Below are 18,809 nucleotides of genomic sequence, written 5' to 3' on the forward strand. Positions count from 1 at the left end.
ACAGAGAGACAGACAAAGCCAGAGAGAAGGGAGAAAGACAAACAAACATGGAAGAAATAATGAGAGGGAGAATATCCTCTCTAATACACAGTAACTCAAGTAGTTCCATAGGACTCTGTGACGGGTCTGGGAGTGCTTTGTGCATTACTAGCATGTATGCATGCTACGCTGTGAGTGTGTGCGGTGTGTGTGTTTGTTCTGAAGTTTATATGCTATGTGCTGCATAGGTTGCAATAGAATGACATCGGAAAAATACTTCAGAAAGAATGAATGCATCATTGAAGGATCCACTTTGACAAAAGACATAGGTTGAAATGGTAATTAACACATGAGGATAAGTCAACAGCAAATCAACTATTGCTCAAGTGTAACTTCACTTGCATATCATGATTTTTTTCATGTCATGAGACTTTTCTATGTGTATTTCTGATATCAAATCCTTAATCTCCTTTGTGTGTAATCTTCACAGATCCTCTGCTGTGTGTGTATGTGTGTGTGTGTGTTGACCAGTGAGCCAATATTCCCTAATATAAATAGCAACGCATGTATAATGGCAAAGTGGACACAGATACAGTATGAACATTCTTGCACATGTGTCAAAGCCTGCATCAATCCCTATTATGTAAAACACTTTATCTGGCCTTCCATGCACGTCTTCATGAACACCTCCCATCTTCCCTTCCCAAGCATTACCTATTGAAACAGCCCCCCCCAGAGGTCCTAAACCCTGTTCCCCGCTGGTCCCCCTCCAGGCAGGGTGGGGCTCAGTCTGAGGGACAGTGGTGGCTGTTGATCCAGAGCAGGTCGTCCAGCACACCCCAGTGCAGGTAGAGGATGGAGCCCACCACCAGCACGTGCATGATCTGGTGGCTGTTGCACCAGTAGTCAAAGAGGCCCGGGCGGAAGCGCTCTGGGATGCGCGAGATGTTGATGATCCCGCCCAGTACAGCCAGCGCGTCCATGGTGAGGAAGTGTTGCAGCGAGGTGGGGCTGCCGCCGCCCACGCCCACCCAGCGCAGCAGGAAGAAGGAGAAGCGGAACAGGGCCTGCCAGGCAAAGGAGCGCAGGCGCCGCACGCTACTCCGCGCCGTGATGGCCGAGTAGATAGCGTAGCTGGACAGCAGGATGTAGACGAGCAGAGCCACTGTGCGGGTGAATGGGTAGCACAGCAGGGTGCTGTAGACGATGGGCAGCGCTCCTGAGGCAAACACAACACACAAAGTCAGAGGCAGCTAGTCATTGAACTACACCACAACAAATATTCCCATCCCAGAGAATCATGCACACAAAGCTGCCATCAAGGCAAAGGGTGGCTACTTTGAAGAATCTCAAATAGAAAATATATTTTGATTTGTGTAACACTTTTTTGGTTACTACATGATTCCATATGTGTTATGTCATAGTTGTGATGTCTTCACTATTATTCTACAATGTAGAAAATAGTAAAAAGAAAATAAAAGCCCTGGAATGAGTAGGTGTGTCCAAACTTTTGACTGGTCCTGTAAATATAGATGACTTGCCTGTCAAAATAAAGGTTTAATAATAATAATAATAATAATACTTTATTTGGCACTTAATAGGTACTTACTATAGTCATTATTTATGCGATGGGAAAATGTTTTTATTTTTATTAGGTTATGCATGTGCTCTTTATGACAAAGTGTGAAATCAAACTTTTTCCCCCCTACCAAGTTACACATCTTGAAAGGCACCAAATTGCTGGAACGACCCACTGGTTATTGGATACTCAAGATGATTTGCATATATGTAAATTAAAAATGGATTGCACAAAAAGAGTGCGCCAAAGAGTGTACACAGAAAACAAAAGGCCGGAAGAGAAAGAAAGGAGAGAAGGAGATAAAAAGGTAGAGAGAATGAAAGAAAGAATGAGAGAGAGCTTTTAGTTGCTACCCAGAAGCCCCTCTGCTTACCCAGCGTGTTGATCATACAGATGCCACACATGTCGAGGGTGAGAAGAGTGTGGTAGACAGGCTCTCCTCCCTCGTGGTTCATGAAGAGGTGGTAGAGCACAGAGCCCAGCTGGGGGGACAGGCAGGCCAGGAAGTGGACCACACCCAGCCATGTCACACTGATCTGGGACCAGGGGAAGTTGAGCGGGATGAGGAACAGGAAGCAGAGCAGAGGGATACCTGTCAGGAAGGGGTGAAGGGGATGATCAGGGTTCGGTCAAATAGGCCTAAATCTTGCTGACAACTAGCACCAGGTTTACCAATACAAAACGCTTGCAATTTGCACTACTGTACTGGATAGTTTATTTTCACCTGTTAATCTATTCCAATGAAATGACAGAAAATGTCAAATGTGTTATGAATTTCCAATCACATTAGCAATACGGCATGGCGCTACTGCATAGACACCTTTTTTCACCTTCCACAAGCTCTTGTTTAGCTTCAGCAACAATTACTGCTGCACTACAGGGCAATCCCACGGTAACAGAATTACACAGAGACTGTATGGCAAGCAAAAAACAACTACCGGTGTGTACAATGACTACTTTGACCAACTTACACACCAGGGTTCTCCCCAGGATATTTTAACAAGGAGGTGCTGCAGAGCACAGCCAAGATTTATGAACACCTGTAACTGCAATTTCCTGCAATCTAGAGCAAACAATGGCCTTATATGATAACAAATTAAGTAATAAAAAACGTTTTTTTAAATGGTTTGGTCCTACAGACAGTGAGTCATATGGCAGGCAAACAGGCATCCAGTTACTGTTTGATTGAACGCTAGGATGACATAAGTGACTTTGAGCGTGGTACGATTGTCCAGTATCTCAGAAATGGCCGGCCTCATGGGATTTTTACGCATGACAGTGTCTAGGGTTTACTGAGAATGGTGCGACAAACAAAAAGCATTCATCCAGCGTAGCCCTGTGGGCGAAAACAGCTTGTTGATGAGAGAGGTCAAAAGGAGAATGGCAAGAATCGTGCAAGCTAACAGACAGGCCACAAACAGGCAAATAACGGAGCAGTACAACGGCATCTCGGAAAGTAACACGGATGGGCTATTGCAGCAGACGACCACACCGGGTTCCACTCCTATCAGCTAAAAACAAGAAGAGGCGGTTCCAATGGGAACGTGATCACCAACACTGAACAACTGAGGAATGGAAAAACTTTTCCTGGTCCAACTAATCACGGTTGCTGTTATGTCATGCTGATGGCAGAGTCAGGACTTGGCCTAAGCTGCATGAGTCCATGGCTCCATCCTTCCTGCTGTCAACGGTACAGGCTGGTGGCAGTGGTGTAATGGTGTGGGGAATGTTTTCCTGGCACATGTTAAGTCCCTTGCTACCAATTGAGCCATGTTTGAACACCAACCACACCTTGTAGAATCCATGCCCTGAAGAATTCAGGCTGTTCTGGAAGCAAGAGGGGGGACTGACCCGGTACTAGATGGGTGTACCTAATAAACTGGCCACTGAGTGTAAGTGCCTTTAGAAAGTATCCATACCCCTTCACTTATTCCACATTTTGTTGTTACAGAGGGAATTCTAAATTGATTAAATATATGTATTTTCTCACCCATCTGCACACAATACCCTATAACGACAAAGTAAAAATGTTGCATTTAAAATGAAATACAGAAATATCCCATTTACATAAGTATTCACACTCTTTTGCTTTGACACTCCAAATTGTGTTCCGGTTCATCCAATTTCCTTGGATCATCCTTCAGATGTCACTACAACTTCCTTGAAGTCCACCTGTTGCCAATTAAATGTTTGGGGCATTTTGAAAGGAACACACCTGTCTATATATGTCAGAGCTGCAACTATCCCATGAAGTCCAAGGAACTAGTCCATCTCCAAGATTGTGATGAGACATATATCTGGGGAAGGGTATAAAACAACTTGTAGAGTGTTCAAAGTTTCCAAGAGCACAGTGATCTCCATCATTGGGGAATAAATAAAATATGGAACTATCCAGACTATGCCTAGAGTTAGCCTTCTGACCAAATGGAGCAACTGGGCAAGAAGGACCCTGGTCAGGGAGGTGACCAAGAACCCAATGAACACTGACAGAACTACAGAGTTCCTTGGCTGAGATGGGAAAACCTGCCAGAAGGACAACAGTCTCTACAGCACTTTAAGGGAAAGTGTCCAGACAGATGCCACTTCTGAGAAAAAGCCACGACAGCATGCCTGGAGTTAGCAAAAATGCAGGTGAAAGACTGATAGCATCAGGCAAAATATTCTGTCGTCTGATGAGACAAATTTGACTATTTGGCCTGAATGCAAAGCGCTATGTCTGGAGAAAACCAGGCACAGAACATCAACCGTCTAACACCATCCCTACTGTGCAGCATGGTGCTGGCAGCATGATACTATGGACATGCTTTTCAGCTGCAGGGATTGGGAGACTGATAGAGGGAACAATGAATGGAGTCAAATACAGGCAAATCCTTGATGAGAACCTGCTTCAGAGTGCAAACGACCTTAGACTGGGGAGAAGATTTATGTCCCAACAGGACAATGACCTCAAACATACAGCCAAAGCAACACTGGAATGCTTTCCAGCGTTGGATTGCTGTTCACCACCACTGCCCATCTAACTTCACAGAACTTGAGAAAAAACCCAAATTCAGATGTGCAAAGCTGATACAGACATACCCCAGACGACTCAAAACTGTAATCACCGCCAAAGGTGCTTCTGCAAAGTATTGACTCATGGGTGTGAATACTTATTTAAATTAGATATTTCTGCATTTCATTTTCAATACATTTGCAAAAAAAATTAAAATGTGTTTTCACTTTGTCATTATGGGGTATTGTGTGTAGATGGATGAGATAAAACATTTTTAAATCAATTTTGAATTTAGGCTGTAACAAAAAAAAAGAGGTATGTCCGGGGGTACGAATACTTTCTGAAGGCACTGGGTTTTTTTCTCTTACGTTCTTTGGGAGATCCCTGCACAGTAAATACAATTAAAACATTTACTGGAAAACAGTGCAGATGCAAAGATCACAGTTCTTTCCTGTGAAAAATCACAGCGTAATTCCGTTACCATGGAATTACCCTTAAACTACAGAGATGTGTTGTAGGTTGCTTCACTTAGGCTATTGGGATGTGCTTGGAGAGCAAAATCAGGTCCTTGAAATTTGATACACACATATCACTCTCCTCCACATCCTGCCTTCTTCCCGATCTTTCGCTCACTCTGCTTTTCCGACTGTAAAATCATTTGTCCTGGCCAGGTGATACAGCCAATGCAATCCAACACCAGAGGAGGCTGGTGGGAGTAGCTATAGGAGGACAGGCTCATTGTATTGGCTGGAATGGTATAAATGGAATGGAGTCAAACATGTGATTTCCATGTTTGATAATGTTCCATTTATTCCATTCCAGCCATTACAATAAGCCCGTCCTCCTATAGCTTCTCACACCAGCCTCCTGTCTAACATCTATTTTGAGTTTGATCTCTTCTGCACCCCTCCCTCCATACCCTCCCTCAGCACGACTGAACAGTACAACTGGACAGGCTCTCTAAGGCTGCATTTACACAGGCAACCCAATTCTGGGGGGTTTCCATTAATTGGTCTTTTGACCAATCGCATCAGATATTTTTCAGAGCTGATCTGATTAGCCAAAAAAACAATTAGTGTAAAAAATATAATTGGATTGCCTGTGTAAACACAGCCTAAGCGGTCCAAAGTATGATTGCTACTCTTTAGACAGGAGTTGCGTGTTTCTATCCAAAAGTACTCCAAAAGCTGTTGAACCTATTGTGCAAATGTAGCATGTGGACTCCATTTGTGTGATCTTATTTGGATTTCAGGTGCCATATATTACCAAAAATGGGACCTGTGTGACTTCACCAACTATATATAAATATATACCATTTAGCAGATGCTTTTACCCAATGAGTCATACATCCGCATTTATGTAGCCTATTTTCTGAATGCTATTATGCTGCAAGAATATTGCAATAACCTTTTTCTCTGAATGACAAACCTTTTTCACTGAATGACAAACCTTTTTCTCTGAACATCCTTTTTCTTTTAATTACTTTCTCTGAATGACAAATTGCATAGTAAGGGAGAGGCTAAGCTGCCTGCCAATCAATCAATCATTCCTGGTCTTAATAAAGGATTCCTCTTCCTTTCAGGAATAAATTCCCCCCTGCCCTGGTGATCACTAATCCTGTCTGGTTCAATGACTGTTGGCAGGTGTGCTGTAAGTAAAATGGAAGGAGTTGGCTGACACTAAAACTCAACACTCCATTGGTACACAAGCATCTTTTATACCGTAGCAAGTTGACTTCACTTGAGGTCATCAAGAATCCTATGCTAGAGACAATGGTTTCATATGCAATCTTGGTCACTTCAATCTGAAAATTAAGAGGAGTTTTAGAGACACAGAGAGCCTTCTCCTTCTCTACCCAACACATATACTGAAATTATAAGAGTATGTGGGCAAATTCATTGTGAAGATCTCAAACTTGTTACCATACTCTCTGACATAATTACCACGTTATTACCAGTTTATTCTGTGCTGTAATGTACTACCAAGTGCAACCAAAACTTTACATAAAGCTTATTATATTAGTCATCAGCTGGTGATGAGATTTGTCTTTGGTTTTGCCTTTGGCAACTTACTGTGATTCAACTAACTACAATAGCAAGCTGCTTGCTAGTTAGCTAGCCAGCTAACACTTCCCATGGCTGCTGTCACTGGTCACAGTATGGAGCGACTTCAGTGCCAACAGAAAATGTATTTGAATTCAACATTTTTGAATTTGTAATGCAGAAATTGAATAAATAACTTGTATTGATTGATTGAAAACTGAATTGAATTAATAGTTTTAATGTTTAATTTCAATTTAATTAAATATATTTTCAAATTCAGTTCTCTAAATTCAGATTCAAAACCAGAGGCAACATCCTGGTACTTTGTCAGCAAGGAATGGTAGAAGATAACAGATTGAATCAAACGTTCTACAGGTTGAACAGGGTTCCGGAGGTTTCTGAAGCCAATGTGGCATGTTTAATTTATTTTTTTCCGATTAATTTGGCTCTAATATGTGTACCATTTTGGCTATAAGCTATTATGACCCCATTCCTGAATGGGACTCTCTAAGACTCTCTTGAATATTGTTGTTCCTTCTGTTCCCCTCTATGATGCACACAGGACACGCAATAGAGTGTGACAAAAATAAATGCAATTTGGCCCCCATAAGAATATAGTTGAATTGCCCTGTCATAGCCCTTCTGAGGATAGCTTTTCCACTCCCTATTTAATCTTGCACTTGTGACCTACTGGGTTCAAACTGGGTCTCCAGCATGTCATAGACTGTGTTAGCCCACTTAGCTAAATCGCATATGGATGAGTTCAGGAAGCTAACAAGTCTTCAAGTCTCCAGCAAGGGCTCCTGAGTGGCGCAGGGGCCTAAGGCACAGCATCTCAGTACAAGAGGCACCACTACAATCCCTGGTTCAAATCCAGGCTGAATCACCTCCGGCCGTGATTGGGAGTCCCATAGGGCGGTGCACAATTGGCCCAGTATTGTAAAAAATTGAATTTGTTCTTAACTGACTTGCCTAGTTAAATAAAGGTTCAATAAAAAAAATAAAGGTTACTCATTAAAAGACTGTGGATCTTGGTTACATTTCACCCACCTTTGACCTCATACTCACGGCACCAATATAACTGACTGGGTTTGAACTCAGGCCTACTGGATAACAACACTTTCTGTGGCAAACAAAAGCATAAGAATCTGTTTACCACATTTAATGAGAGCACAACAGCGGTGGTTTGGTGATCCATGCATGTGATGAACAACCTTGCCTGAGACCGGAAGATATGATTAGGTTCTAACCCAGGTCTCCTGTGTGCCAGACAATGCAACTTTTCAGGTCTCAGAGTAGTCATCATGCAAGCATGGTCCATGAACCACCTGTTACACTTCACCCCCCTTTTACCTCCTCCTCGAAGAGACCCATCCAAGTCACAGAACCAATGCCTAGCCTTTAGCTCAGCAGGTTAACAAAGTCTTCACCCAGTCAGTCACATTATAATGAGTACCCTTGCCGGAGACTTGAAACTAATATGTCTAACATGTCAAACTAACACGTCTTCAAATCTCAGGCAAGGTTCTCATCACACAAACATGGTCACAGAAACCACATCCGTGTTCCAAGTTTTAGCTTTCAGCAAAGGGGTCATAATAGCTTGTAGCCCAAAGAGTTCAAACGCTAGAGCCAAATTCATTGGAAGAAGATAAATTCAACATGACACATTGGCTTTAGAAAACACCTGAAACCTGTTTAACACAGAGCGCATGGTTCTCCCCAATGTAAGTGCGGTGCTGCGCCACCTTGTAGACTGGCTGCACCACTATGTAAAAAACATATTTTTTTGTTAGCATTTAATAGAGTATTTTTTGCTCTACATTGGAGGAAATGGCACTTACACGTGTTAAAAATAAAACAAATCCAAAGGGGGTCACTGCCCTGCTCCAGGCCTCCCCTCAGCTGTATTCTGCTGCACCACCTTGTTAAAATATCCTGGAGTGAACCCTGGAGCGTGTGATTCTATCTGTTATTTTTTTACCATTCCTTGCTAGCAAAGTACCAGGATGATGTCTCTAGTTTTGAATCTGAATTTAAAGAACTGAATTTGAAAAGTGAATCTGAATCCATCTGAGAAGTTGAATATATTAAACTTTGCTAAACTTGAAATTATATTTTTTAAACTTAATACACAGACAATGAAAGCAATATATACCATATTTAAACTGAATATATAAATATTGTATTTGAATATTTTATGCAATTTAAATTTAATTTGAAAACGGAATGAAATATTAATTCAATTCAGTTTCAAATCATGAACTACAAGTGCAATTCATGAATTCAATTACTCAATTTGTGCATTACAAATCGAAAAATATAGAATTCAAATTCAATATCTTAATACAAAAATATTGAATTCAAATCGTTTCTGTTTGCACTGAAATCGCTCCATAGCAAAGCCTGCACTGCTCTGTTGCTAGCTTGCAAACCCACTCATTTACTTCTAGAGAAATGTAGCTAGCCAGCCAGCAAGTTATCTTCATCTCAAAATATTTAAACTCACCATGTGTGTATATGTTTCCCAGTTCGTTGTGCATGTAAAAAAGGCTTCTTATACAGTCTTGGACAGAAGATATTGGTCGGTATCCAGTCAGGACGTATTTGTTGAATTGAAGATGAGGAGGTGAATTCGCCCAGTCTAATAGTCTGGGTCCATTTAAAAATGCCATAGCAACCAAAATAGTTAAAACGACGCCGCCAAAAAAGTAAAATAATGACTGTACACCTATATACACATATAATAGAATTATTGCGAATAAAAATTTATTAGACACCATTGATAAAATCTGAGGGGGTTAGCTAGCTATAATGTGCTGCTAGCTATATAGCTAGCTAGCTCCCATAGCTACAGTACTGTAGCGAGCTAGCGACAGAAAATATGTTCTTTCTTTTCAGCACCACTACCCGGTGACAGCGTTTTTATCCCGCTGTTTGCTTTTAAAAACCGATACATGTGTCAACCACAGGGGTTGACAAGGACGAGGCCAACCACATACATGGTGTAAGCCCGTGGTATACATTACATATTACATTTGAATGCCGACATAACACCCAACATCTGTCGGAGGTTAGCTAACACAATATAATTCATGGTAGCTGCTAGCTAGTTACTCAATGTGTCGCTAGCTAGCGTACGACATTCTACGGCACATAGCATTAGCCATAGTTAGTTTAACTACACCGGTTCACAAGTCCAGTGGCTTTAGCTTAGCTACTTCCATCCGTCACCTTGATACCACTGACTACAGAGGAATGGGTTTAGCGGTCAGATTTCCAATACAGGACTAACGTTAACAGGTCATAACGTAAAAGCAGCTAAACGCTCGAGCACAATCATCTCTATTGTCTTTACAAAAATATCCATATTCTGGTTACAGCTAACTAACGGTAGCTAGTTTGTCACCGACCAACAACTGCAGATGTAGTGCGATGGAACGCGTTAGCGTGCTACTGCTGTGATTTGCACCGGGAGATTTCAAACAAATATGGATAAGGAAGATGTTAACCCGACACCAAAAAATACAGATTTTCGTGTCCAAATCTTCTCTCTTATTGGTACCCCCATTTCCCATAAAGATTCCGTCCAAACTCTTGTTAAATGTGACTCGTTTATTCACCGGCGTCGAGTCCCTCGCATCGGATGATTGATGCCCTGTACCGGACAGTGACGCTCTAATCCAATGTGGGTATAGAGCGGTACTGAAGAGAATTATTGCGGGCGACTGACACTGGGTTTTTATGAGAAAACAGCACAAGGGAGACAGGGATACATACCTCACCAGTCACTGTTTGGTATTATTTTGGAATAATGTTTAATAATGGCTGCACCAATAATTAGGTGATCCTCTCTAGAATTTAGGAAACATGAAGAAGAAACAGTTATTTGTACTTTAATCTTACATCTTCTTCTATGCATTTTTCTAATTACTTTCACGTAGTTAACAAATATAGACCTACAACAGCAAAGTTTACTTTAAAATACACAAAAATGCACATTGGATAAGAAGGTGAAAGGTTGACTGTAGTGCCAGCCAGGGTGGCGGGAGCCATGTCAATCAACCAGCCCTTGCAGCTTGCGCTCCAAGTTCACTCTTCATTAGCCAATAGGAAAGCCTATAACATGAACACGCCATTACTAAACCAATTGGAGCGCAGAATTATGTTCATGGGTGCGTTTCTATCTGATATGACTCTGTAGTTGTGAGAGGGGAAAGCATAGAGAAAATATATTGTCCCTATATTGTTGGAGGTATGCTTATTAATTCTAATTGACTGTATAGATTGTGATTCAATAACAAAATCAATTGTTTACCAAAAAGTAATAACTTAGTTATTAGGAGCATATGAATGTTTCTCTAAATATGAATCTAAAATGTTGTTTCCACACTCACTCTCTTTCTCTTTCTCTCTCTCTCAATTCAATTCAAGGGTTTTTATTGGCATGGGAAACACATGTTTACATTGCCAAAACAAGTGAAGTGGATAAAACAAAAGTGAAATAAACAATATAAAGTTAACAGTAAATATTACACTCAAGTTCCAAAAGAATAAAGACATTTCAAATGTGATATTATGTGTGTTGTAACGATGTGAAATAGTTCAAGTACAAAAGGGGAAATAAATAAATATGGGTTGTATTTACAATAGTGTTTGTTCTTCACTGGTTGCCCTTTTCTTGTGGCAACAGGTCACAAATCTTGCTGCTGTGACACACTGTGGAATTTCATCCAATAGATATGAGAGTTTATCAAAATTGGATTTGTTTTCAAATTCTTTGTGGGTCTGTGTAATCTGAGGGAAATATGTGTCTCTAATATGGTCATACATTTGGCAGGAGGTTAGGAAGTGCAGCTTAGTTTCCACCTTTTCTTGAGAGCCAGGTCTGCTTACGGCGACCTTTCTCAATAGGAAGGCTATGCTCACTGAATCTGTACATAGTCAAAGCTTTCCTTAAATTTGGGTCAGTCACAGTGGTCAGTTATTCTGTCACGGGTGTCGTTGGAAGTAGACCAAAGTGCAGCGTGGTGGCATACATTTTCCTTTTATTTTAAAATTTCGCAAACAAAAGAAACAACTGTGAAGCTTACAGGGCTAAGTGCCACAAACAAAGTTAACTACCCACACTGAAGGAGGGTAAAAGGGCTACCTAAGTATGGTTCCCAATCAGAGACAATGATAGACAGCTGTCCCTGATTGAGAACCATACCCTGCCAAAACATAGAAATAAAGAAACATAGAAAACGAAACATAGAATTCCCACCCAAATCACACCCGACCAAACCGGAATAGAAACATAAAAAGGCTCTCTCAGGTCAGGGTGGGACATATTCTGCCACTGTGTACTCTCTGTTTAGGGCCAAATAACGTTCTAGTTTGCTCTGTTTTTTTGTTAATTCTTTCCAATGTGTCAAGTAATTATATTTTTGTTTTCTCATGATTTGGTTGGGTCTAATTGTATTGCTGTCCTGGGGCTCTGTGGGGTCTGTTTGTGTTTGTGAACAGAGATCCAGAACCAGCTTGCTTAGGGGACTCTTCTCCAGGTTCATCTCTCTGTAGGTGATTGCTTTGTTATAAAATGTTTGGGAATTGCTTCCTTTTAGGTGGTTGTAGAATTTAACGTCTCTTTTCTGGATTTTGATAATTACTGGGTATCGGCCTAATTCTGCTCTGCATGCATTATTTAGTGTTTTACGTTGTACACAGAGGATATTTTTGCACTCTCTCTCTTTCTTTTTCTCCCTCCCGCTCTTTCACTCCCTCTCTCTCTCTAGATGAGTGTCATTTCATATCTATACTTGAATAACATTATGAGTATCCCAGTCGGCCAGTCTCAACATTTCAATAGTTGTCCTACGAGGTGACCCTATGGGTGTTGCATGCCATAAATATCACTCTTTGTATGAGAGACTTGATGCCATTGTATCTATTTTGATAGTTCTGATTGACACATCAAAATTAAGCTTGGAGCACATTTGGAAATGATCAGCCTGCAGAATGCTGTGGTAGCCATGCTGGTTAAGTGTGCCTTCAATTCTAAATAAATCACTGACAGTGTCACCAGCAAAGCACCCCTACACCATTACACCTCCTCCTCTCATGCCTCACGGAGGGAATCAAAAATGTGGAGACCATCCGTTCACCTACCTACCACAGCAGTTGGAACCACAACTCTCAAACCTGGACTCAGACTAAAGGACAGATTTCCATTGGTCTAATGTCCATTACCTGTGTTTCTTGGCCCAAACAAGTCTCTTCTTATTATTGGTGTCCTTTAGCAGTGATTTCTTTGCAGCAATTCAACCATGAAGGCCTTATTCAAGCAGTCTCCTGTGAAGCATTTATTTAGGCTGCAATTTCTTAGGCTGGTAACTCTAATTAACTTATCCTCTATAGCAGAGATAACTCTGGGTCTTCCTTTCCTGTGTTGGTCCTCATGAGAGCCAGTTTCATCATTAGCTTGATGGTTTTGCGACTGCACTTGAAGAAACGCTCAAAATTATTGATATTTTCCGTGTTGACTGACCTTCATGTCTTAAAGTAATGATGGACTGTCGTTTCTCTTTGCTTATTTGAGCTGTTCTTGCCATACTATGGATTTGGTCTTTTACAAAATAAGGCTATCTTCTGTATACCACCCCTACCTTGTCACAACACAACTGATTGGCTCAAATGCCTTAAGAATGAAAGAAATTCCACAAATTAACTTTTAACAAGGCACACCTGTTAATTGAAATGCATTCCAGGTGACTACCTCATGAAGCTGGTTGAGAGAATACCAAGAGTGTGCAAAGCTGTCATCAAGGCAAAGGGTGGCTGGCTACTTTGGAGAATCTCAAATAGAAAATATATTTTGATTTGTTTAACACTTTTTTGGTTACTACATGATTCCATATATGCTATTTCATAGTTTTGATATCTTCACTATTATTCTACAATGTAGAAAATAGTACAAATTAGGAAAAACCCTTAAATGAGTAGGTGTGTACAAACTTTTGCCTGGTACTGTATGCTTGAAGGGTGCATTCTTTCTTTCTTTTTCGGACCTGAGCCCTAGGACCATGCCTCAGGACTACCTGGCCTGATGACTCCTTGCTGTCTCCAGTCCACCTGGTCGTGCTGCTGCTCCAGTTTCAACTGTTATGCCTGTGGCTATGGAACACTGACCTGTTCACTGGAAGTGCTACCTTGTCCCAGACTTGCTGTTTTCAACTCTCCAGAGACAGCAGGAGTGGTAGAGATACTCTGAATGATCGGCTATGAAAAGCGAACTGACATTTACTCCTGAGGTGCTGACCTGTTGCACCCTCTACAACCACTGTGATTATTATTATTTGACTCTGCTGGTCATCTATGAACATTTGAACATCTTGACCATGTTCTGTTATAATCTTCACCCGGCACAGCCAGAAGGGACTGGCCATCCACCCATAGTCTGGTTCCTCTCTAGGTTTCTTCCTAGGTTCCGGCCTTTCTCGGGAGTTTTTCCTAGCCACCGTGCTTCTACACCTGCATTGCTTGCGGTTTTAGGCTGGGTTTCTGTACAGCACTTTGTGACTGATGAAAGAAGGGCTTTACACATACATTTGATTGATTGATTGCTGTCTTGTTTTCTGTCTTGTTGTGTCTTATGTGTTTGTTGTTATTAGTGTAATGGTGTAATGTCATATTGAAAATTTAAAAAGCTTTATTGACAAAATAAAAACCATTCTTCCTTCAGTTATCTATGGCCAACTCATATTGCTCTGCCTCTTTAATCATAACAAACTGATTATATTTGATCATTTCAGAACATACATGTAGCTTGTTATATTGAATGAGAAGGTAAATTCCTGCCTATATCACATTACCCTAGACCTAGTAGGCTATCATTATCTTCTCAACAGTTTCATTTTATCAACCCACACCACCACTTCAGAGAAATGACAAAGTAAATGGTCTGTCAGATGAAGGCATTTAACTGAAAGACCACTGTCGTATTTTTCCACTGAGCAGCACACCAGACCACCACCCCAACCCCTCTTCCGCTCAATTCTCGCTCTCTGAAACCACAGAATGTTCTATTCTGTGGCAGACACTCTTTTGCGTCGTCTATACTGAGACCAATATCCCCTCAACCTTCCATTTGCTCGTCCCGTTTGAGTACGAACACACCTTTTCCTATATCAAAAAGGAACTTAATTACGGTACATTATTGCCCCAGCCTCTCACATCCATCACATAGTGGACAGGCTGGTCAAAGGTGAGTTTTAATGCTGTATATTTAGTTTTGCTTTGCACCAATTTTATAGAAAGGAAACCTACACAAGTAGTTATGTGAATATGGACAAAAATATTATTTTTGAGTACTAATAATTGGATTTGACTTTAAAAGTAGGCTGCGGTAACACATTTACTACCACATTAGATAACAAAAGTAAGAGAAATTGAACAAAAAATGAACCAAAAAAACTGTACCGTCAATAAGAGAGTGGCCTTTGAAATGGATAAATAACTAACAAGTGGGATGAAATCGAACAAGATTGAATTGTTATGCAAGTGTTATGCTTATACCCTATTATGTATTTCCTAGTTGAGGGTCAAGATTCATTTCCATTGAGGATTCAATTCAGGGAATGAATATGATGACGGAAGTAGAATTCAACAACAACCATTATGTAAATTGGGAATATTTTTGTAGAAGTTCCATGTAGACCAGCACCAAGTTTTCATATGTTTGTGTAAAATATGGTAAACATTGTTAGCTTATGATCTAGCCTATAGGTTACTTTTGCATGCTGACTTGGTTATATCTTGGTTATCAATAATTGTTTACTTCATTATAATAATTACCCTCTAAATAACGTTTCTTTTTTTCAGCATGAAACAGTGACTTGTCGCAAACATCTTCTCACCTCATCCAGGATGTCCTTATTGATAGTGTGCCTCTGGGCAGGGCTTATGTTGTCCATTCCTCGTCCCAGTTGCCAATCATGCACCATCGGCTCAGCCAATGAGTGCAAAGAGGCAGAATTTGCTCCTGGAACCAACCTAGCAGGGGAAGGCTTTGACATCACCAAAATGAAACGCAAAGGAGCCTTTGTCATTGACATGAACGTGTGGAAACGCAAAGACAAGACCTGCACCCTCTGTAAGAATCCCTATCTGGAAGGGAAACAACAGAGGCTTCCTTTGGCAGTGGTGGATTGGAGACCAAACCACCAGTGTAGTATGAAAGTGTCCAGTAAACTCCATCGCTCCAGCGAGTCTCTCGTCAGCTCCAGTGGCTCTTCTGTGGAGAATAACTGGCAGGTCAATCTAGAGTTAGAGAAGGGATCAAAAAGTGGGAAGATTATGCTCGCTGGTACCAACTCCAAATTGGCTGAGTACTCCATGGAGAAAACCAAGAGTGACAAGTTCAGTTTCACAAGCCACAGTGTATCCTGCGGGTATTACAGGTAAACATCAGGTGGCCCACACAGCATGAGCTCATTTTACCCATGTGTCTCTGTGAAACCTAATCTCAGTTTCCTTTGGGGATTGTAAATACAAGTGTGTTTTTGCATGTTTATGTCTGGTATATTTCTGTGATCATTTCATTTTATGAGTGTTTGTCTGTATCCATACAATATTAACCCCCCTCTCTCTTTTCTCTCCAAAAATAGCTATCGAGTATCTGGCCAGCCCAAGTTACACCGAGAATTCAAGACAGCAGTGAAGAATCTCCCCAAAATATATCAACAAGAAAACAAACAACGTTATTACAAGCTTATTGATAACTTTGGCACGCATTACATTACCAAGGTGAGGGAGAGAGATGGTCAACATCAATGTTGTAAATCATCAAGGCAATAGGCACACAAACTAAATAGCAAAATTAGGGATGTTTGCCCCTAGATGTGCAGTTTACTGGCATCTCTCTGGGAACATTCATTACTTTCTACCTCTCATCCTGTGTGTAGGTGAGCCTGGGCGGAACGGTGCAGTCTGTGACCAGTATCATGCAGTGCCAGGCCAGCCTGCAGGGTCTCAGTGCGGAGGAGGTGAAGATGTGTCTGGATGTGGAGGCGTCTGCCAGTGTGGGTGACAGCAACAGCTTGAAGACTGAGTTCAAGCACTGTCAGGAGGATAAGTCTAAGACAGAGAGCAAGGCCAGCTTCTCCAGTGTCTTCAATGATAGGTGGGGAATTATAGTCTGCTGCTCTTTCACATATAGATTCTCCCTCACACAATTTCTTTATTTCTGTCTCTCTCTCTCTTCACACTTCCCTAATCAATACATACTCTCCCTTGCTGAAATGTGTACTGCCCCTCACAAAAACCCTTTCCCCCTCTGACACCCTACAGGTTCACAGAGGTGAAAGGTGGCCACACCACAGAACCAGAGCTCCTCTTCTCTGCTGAAAAAGATCCCGCCTCCTACAAGGCATGGCTGGACTCCCTACCACACTATCCGGACATTGTCTCCTATTCGTTGGAATCTCTCCATGAGTTGCTGCCCACCACCAACCCAGCTCGGAAGCACCTGCGCAAGGCCATCAGCGACTACATCCTGGAGAAGGCCTTGTGGAAGAACTGTTCTGAACCCTGTCAAACTGGCATCAAAAGTGACTACAGAGACTCCTGCGTCTGCAGCTGCCACAACATCCCCGGGGTGAGCGCCGACTGCTGCCCCACCCGCAAGGGCCTGGCGCGGGTGGTCATCACTGTTCAGAGAGGGGCCAACCTGTGGGGAGACCACACCACTGCCACTGACGGCTACGTGAAGGTGGCTTTCGCAGGCCAGACAATCGGTCGCACTACAGTTATCTACAACAACAACAACCCCAGCTGGGCAATGAGCTATGACCTGGGAACCGTGGATCTGTCAACCAGTAGGAAGCTGAGATTTGAGGTGTGGGACGAGGACGACAAGTGGAACGACGACCTGTTAGGAGAATGTGAGAAGGAGCTGACAGCCGGGGTGAAGGAGGATCTCTGCAACCTCCAGCATGGCCAAATGTTCTACAAGTGGGAGGCGGTGTGTGCCCCCAGTCTAGGTGGCTCTGCCTGTATGGACTATGTGCCCTCCCCTATGAATCCCCACCTGGAGAAGGTTTATGTGTCTCGCCACTCCCGTCTCATTCCAAAGGACATGCTGGTGAGTATGGGAGTGTTGGTGGACGGACCCAATCTCCATGGCAACAAGAGCCTCAGTCCAGGGAACAGGGAGTCTGGTCGATTTTAGAGGTATGCATGGTGAACCATGTCAAAACCCCAGATCTTTTTCAGGTAGATTTCTCCAACCTAAAATAATAAAATAAATGTTTTGGTCAAATGTGTTTTGCTTTCTATACTGTATCTTTGAACTCCCGAGTGGCACAGCGGTCTTAGGCACTGCATCTCTGTGCAAGAAGTGTCAATACAGTCCCTGGTTCAAATCCAGGCTGTATCACATCTGGCCATTATTGAGAGTCCCATAGGGCAGTGCACAATTGGCCCAGCATTGTCTGGGTTTGGCCGGGGTAGGTCGTCGTTGTAAATAAGAATTTGTTCTTAACTGACATGCCTAGTTAAATAAAGGTTACATTTCAACAAAATAAAACTATTTGAGTATTAGTTGCTTGTTTTGTACTTGTTTGTGTTTATTTACAAGGTAGCTTGCATTCAGTTTCAGATTGTGGAATGATTGGGTTACTTTATGCATAATAAAATGCTTATAGCACACACAGGGAGATCTCGTTTATGTCTCAAATGCAAAGTTCTCTGAAGTTAACAATCAGGCAATATGTACATGTTGATGCAAGATGAGCATGTGCATAGCTGTCATTTATTTTTCTGTCAGGTGTTGTATTGTTACGTTATGTTGCATTTGGTTTTGTTTACTGTATGTGAGATATCAGTTGTTTGAAGGCACAGTTGCATTACTTGAGAGAGGAAGGGCTATGGTTTCCTGTGCACGGATGAAGTTCAGGTGACGCCATGCAAAAGACGAATGAAACGAACTGCCGTGTTGAGATAACGGCAAAACTATTTCCATTGTGGAACATGATAAAGGTCTTTGGGGATACATTGTCAGTAATAGCAATACAGTAACATAAGAAGTACTATGTCATGAACAAACACCACTGGCATACTGAGGTATTAAGGAATAGTTTTTCATACACATGACATCTTCTGTATTGAAAATCCATCACAATGTCCCAGAGAATATCCCCCTTTATAATGACCTCAGAAGAACTCAGGTGTCAGGTTT

At 41.8% G+C, this 18,809-nt stretch overlaps 2 protein-coding genes across 2 annotated transcripts; one reads left to right on the top strand and one right to left on the bottom strand.

Moving 5' to 3' along the window:
• Positions 1-10,214, bottom strand: LOC139422313 (progestin and adipoQ receptor family member 4-like). Its single transcript, XM_071173507.1, has 3 exons — positions 9,102-10,214; positions 1,932-2,150; positions 1-1,198 (listed from the first exon to the last, which is right to left on the bottom strand). The coding sequence occupies exons 1-3, from the start codon at positions 9,373-9,375 to the stop codon at positions 765-767; spliced, it is 927 nt and encodes a 308-aa protein (XP_071029608.1). The 5' UTR covers positions 9,376-10,214; the 3' UTR covers positions 1-764.
• A 4,505-nt stretch (positions 10,215-14,719) lies between these two features.
• On the top strand, positions 14,720-18,158 carry LOC139422314 (perforin-1-like). Its single transcript, XM_071173508.1, has 5 exons — positions 14,720-14,837; positions 15,455-16,032; positions 16,240-16,378; positions 16,537-16,754; positions 16,922-18,158. Exons 2-5 carry the CDS (start codon positions 15,500-15,502, stop codon positions 17,799-17,801), a joined length of 1,770 nt encoding a protein of 589 aa, XP_071029609.1. The 5' UTR covers positions 14,720-14,837; positions 15,455-15,499; the 3' UTR covers positions 17,802-18,158.
• The last annotated feature ends 651 nt before the right edge of the window (positions 18,159-18,809 follow it).

Source organism: Oncorhynchus clarkii, chromosome 12 (genome assembly GCF_045791955.1).
Source record: "Oncorhynchus clarkii lewisi isolate Uvic-CL-2024 chromosome 12, UVic_Ocla_1.0, whole genome shotgun sequence".
NCBI lineage: Eukaryota > Metazoa > Chordata > Actinopteri > Salmoniformes > Salmonidae > Oncorhynchus > Oncorhynchus clarkii.

Excerpts from the sequence above, each read along its gene's own strand:
- LOC139422314 (XM_071173508.1), top strand. The coding sequence starts at position 15,500 with ATGTCCTTATTGATAGTGTGCCTCTGGGCAGGGCTTATGTTGTCCATT. Across the intron at positions 16,033-16,239 it reads GTATCCTGCGGGTATTACAG|CTATCGAGTATCTGGCCAGC; the intron begins GTAAACATCAGG and ends CTCCAAAAATAG. Across the intron at positions 16,379-16,536 it reads GCACGCATTACATTACCAAG|GTGAGCCTGGGCGGAACGGT; the intron begins GTGAGGGAGAGA and ends TCCTGTGTGTAG.
- LOC139422313 (XM_071173507.1), bottom strand. The coding sequence starts at position 9,375 with ATGGTGTCTAATAAATTTTTATTCGCAATAATTCTATTATATGTGTAT. Across the intron at positions 2,151-9,101 it reads GGGAAACATATACACACATG|GTATCCCTCTGCTCTGCTTC; the intron begins GTGAGTTTAAAT and ends CCTTCCTGACAG. Across the intron at positions 1,199-1,931 it reads CTGTATGATCAACACGCTGG|GAGCGCTGCCCATCGTCTAC; the intron begins GTAAGCAGAGGG and ends TGTTTGCCTCAG.